The following is a 3,902-nucleotide window of genomic DNA, read 5'->3' on the forward strand; positions in this document are numbered from 1 at the left end:
GTCAAGTGCGCGACTACCGTCAAGTGCGCGACTTCCAATATGTGCGCAACTACCATGTGCGCCACTACCACCAAGTGCGTGACTACCAACAACTGCGTGACTACCATCTTGTGCGCGACTACCATGTAGTGCGCGAGTACCTACATGTGCGCAACCCCATCCAATACCGCATGCGCGACCAGATGCACCTGCGCGAGCACAACCGGGGACGCAATGCCAACCAGCCATCTCCGCCTGAACAGTACCTATTGTTGTAATTAATCTATATCTATACTTATCTATACTATCTATATCTATATCTATACCAATATTATAAAGAGGAAAGATTTTTATTTTGTATATATTGAAATAACTCAAAAACTACGGGGCCTATTTTAAAAATTCAGAAAGGTATTTATATGTGAGTAGCATATGCTATATTTCTCGGATTACGCTGCCCAAACCGTTCTAGGTGTATAAAAATGAAGTATAAAAGAATTGTAGATCTCAAAAAGTTCTACAGAAAAGTCCATAGTATATATTTATCTTTAACTATTTTCTTACAATAACGACTTTTTTGTTTACAAAATGAATTAAAAACCGCACGCTATTTGCGGCGTTCTTTTATTGGTTTCAATAGTAATCCTTATTCAAATAAATGCCTTTGTTACCAGGAGAATTTAATGTAGAATAAAATTGTCTTTTACAGTATTAAAATCGAACTAATAGTTTAGAAGATATTGCGAACACAAACAATAAAGGTAACCGAAAAATCAGTTTACAAGCTACCGGGCTTAGAAAATTGGAATCTTGCATCGGTAGATTTCTGTTTTTACGTAGATGACTACTAAGTTAATACTTTTGGTAATAGGTTGAAAAAAGGGCGAACGTAATTACTTATATATTTATTTGCTTTTCTTTTACCATGTTTTTTTTTTTCATAGCAATATTGCGCTGGGAGATTTGGAGATTCCGCCTCGCGGCCAAGAGTACTACCCTCCCCGGTACTACCAAAACCGCGTCAGTGAGTATAAAAATTGCAATTTTAATATCAGTATTTCAAGTTATCAGTTAAGCAAAAGTACTTTCTTTACTGACCGTCCGTAGAGACAACGGCAGATGCATGATGAAGATTAAAAATTAGGCGAGGTTGTTATATAGTATTTTATTACAGTCTTGTACGGGGAGCCATGCTTCTGCCCTCTGCCGAACTTGATGATGGACTTCGGCAACGATCACGAGGTGCCGCCGGCGGACCTGCTGCTGCGCCGCTGCATCCACAACATGCTCTCTGCCGTCTGCAACACCTGCGTCCCTGGGTGCTACATTCGTCCTTATTAAATAATCAAAATCATTTCACTATATATTGATGTTGTAAAATAAATGTTAGTAAAATTAATCGATATCAAAGATATGATTCAATTTTATTAGATGTAAGCATGCTTAAAAAAATCAAACATAATATCTTGAAGGAAACTAAACGTTTACCTTATATAATAATCTACGTAATGTAATGAATATCTCTCTAGTATAACAATATTTATCCATTTTACGATTGCTTCTGATCTAATTGTTGTAATAGCTTTTAAGTTTTATTCAATAAATAAAAGCATCGGTGTTAAATTATTGTTTTATTAAGAATAAATACCCTATAATAATATACCTATAAACATAATGTTCTCGAAGAATTTTATAGGAATGGGAATAATAACAATTTATAACTTTCGTAGGTATAAACTTAATATTGTTGTGTAATAAAGCGTAAACCACACTTCTTTGTTATATAGGATTTCAGCAAACCGCATATTTTTGAACAACCCTAATTTTAATAATAAAACCTTACACTTACAACATCTTTTTGGCGCTTATTAAGCTTAGGGGATGATTAAATTAAAAAAACAGCCCTGCGAGAAAAAATCAAATTCTAAAGGTATAGGTAGGCACAAAAGTTATACATACACGGCAAAAAGGTTACACTCCTCAGTTAGATAAATCTTACTAATACCTAACTAGTCTATTATTATTAATATATGAAGAGGTATGAATATATGTATGCATTAATGTAGAGGTATTTTGGAAGCTGGTAAGAAATGAAGCACACACGATTGTTTATAAAGTGAAATAATAAACAAATTTATTTTACATCAAAATTACATTTGGAGATAAGTTACGCTAACTTAAAGTAACCTTATGCACTTAATTAATTACTAGGCGTTTCTTGGGAAGTTTAAATTAAACCTTATTGAGGTATACAATATAACCTAATTTATTTTAAATAGTTTTTATAAGTACAAAATTTCAAGACTAGTGTCTCTAATATCTATTTTTACAGAAGAATAACAAAACTCTCATAATAAATGAAATTAACAGAAATCTCCATGTAAACATGTTTATACTATGTATTATACAAATTCAAAATTAGTAGGCTAAGCTCCCGGATATCAGAATTACGTCTCTTTAGCAAGTCAAATAAGTACATCGTTAACAGAAAGTCCAAGTAACGATCGATGGCAAAGTATGAAATTTAGCTAACGGTTGCTCAAAATAATTTTCAAACCACCTTTAAGAACCCAATAATTGAAGCCTATTTTCGTCATTTCAGCAAAGCTGGAATTGATATAGGTAGAATTGTATCAGTCATTATTCTATGTGGTTTTATTTTTCTTGGTTGCTTTTTTTAAATGTAAAGGAGGAATTTGACTGCGCAGAAACAACAAAGATGGAAGACGATGATAAAACAATTTTAAATAAAAAAGTTAATTAGAGAATTCGTTAAATACGAAGAAATAAGGTGTTTCCTTACAAACCTGTCTCCTACAAATTTTAAATTCCAAGAATACATCGGGTTTTGTTGAAACAAGAGGTGGCGGCGACGACGACGACGACGACGATGGTTAACAGAAAATTAAAACTGTCCTTAAATGTTAAGCGACTTAAATAGATTAAGTAATTTCTAAGATTAGCGCCCAGAAATATACAAGTTGCCAATATTTAAAAATTAGTGGTTTGACTTCACACCGTTGATAAAAGTCCTGTAAGCTTTTCCGTCTGTCCAACAAGTTTTTCTTAACATGTGCTCGATGTAGATACTTGTTACTTAAATTAACGGGTGCAAATTATCACGCTATCTAAAACGTCACAACTGTCTTTTTCATTTTCTAATCTCTTGTAATGATTGAGATAACGAACTATCGTTAATTTTATGTGATAGTCTTAACATTTACTAAAATATTAAGACTATTACATAAAATTAATGAATACTAAATCCAAATTATTAAGTCGCTTTAGAGATTAGCACCCACAAAAACACAGACAAACAAGAGATATCTATAAATCTTTGTTGAGGTGTACGGTTATTTAAAAGTGTTCTAATGTTAAATTTCATTCCAAACAATTTAAAACCTTCTGAAAAAAGAGCGGCTGCTACTCTGCAACTTTAGGCACCTGGGTCTGTAAACCAATATCGAATTACTTTACAAGAGAAATTAAATTAAAAAAAGTTCATCGTGTACTTGGTAGACTTACGGAAGATAGCTCGCCCACACCAAATTTAGCACTTGCTCCGACAATGAATGACGTTGTGGGAATTCCCCAATATAAAAAAATGTAAACACGAAATTGACAGCGTCACATCGTAAATCTATTTAAATATTTTAATAAAATAGTTTAAATCAATGTAATTTTGGTTTAAAAAGTGAAACGCTAGGAGATAAGCTCTGGATAATAGAAACTGCTAATTATAAACAAAAATATAATTCCAATGTGTCGCCGTCAGAATCTTGTACGCCCAACATCTTTGCGGCCCAAGTTAGTCTGTGTTAACTCGGGGAACGAGGCACGAGCAGTGGACGCCTTTGCTGACATTTACTGACGCAGTGAATGATGGGTTACCTTCGTCGTCCGCTTCAGGAAGATCTTGGAGG

General features: G+C 33.5%; 2 protein-coding genes across 2 annotated transcripts in view; both read left to right on the forward strand.

Annotated features, from left to right (window-relative positions):
- LOC106110204 overlaps positions 1-129 on the forward strand; it is a 6,951-nt gene extending 6,822 nt beyond the window's left edge. Inside the window, exon 4 of the mRNA XM_013291936.1 lies at positions 7-129. Coding sequence (XP_013147390.1) covers positions 7-129 — 123 coding nt within the window. The remainder of the gene's footprint in view (positions 1-6) is intronic.
- Positions 7-1,534, forward strand: LOC106110238. The gene is made up of 3 exons (XM_013291982.1): positions 7-241; positions 924-1,003; positions 1,154-1,534. Exons 1-3 carry the CDS (start codon positions 171-173, stop codon positions 1,318-1,320), a joined length of 318 nt encoding a protein of 105 aa, XP_013147436.1. The 5' UTR covers positions 7-170; the 3' UTR covers positions 1,321-1,534.
- Positions 1,535-3,902: the final 2,368 nt, after the last annotated feature.

The sequence above is a fragment of the Papilio polytes genome, unplaced genomic scaffold (genome assembly GCF_000836215.1).
Source record: "Papilio polytes unplaced genomic scaffold, Ppol_1.0 DF820711.1, whole genome shotgun sequence".
NCBI lineage: Eukaryota > Metazoa > Arthropoda > Insecta > Lepidoptera > Papilionidae > Papilio > Papilio polytes.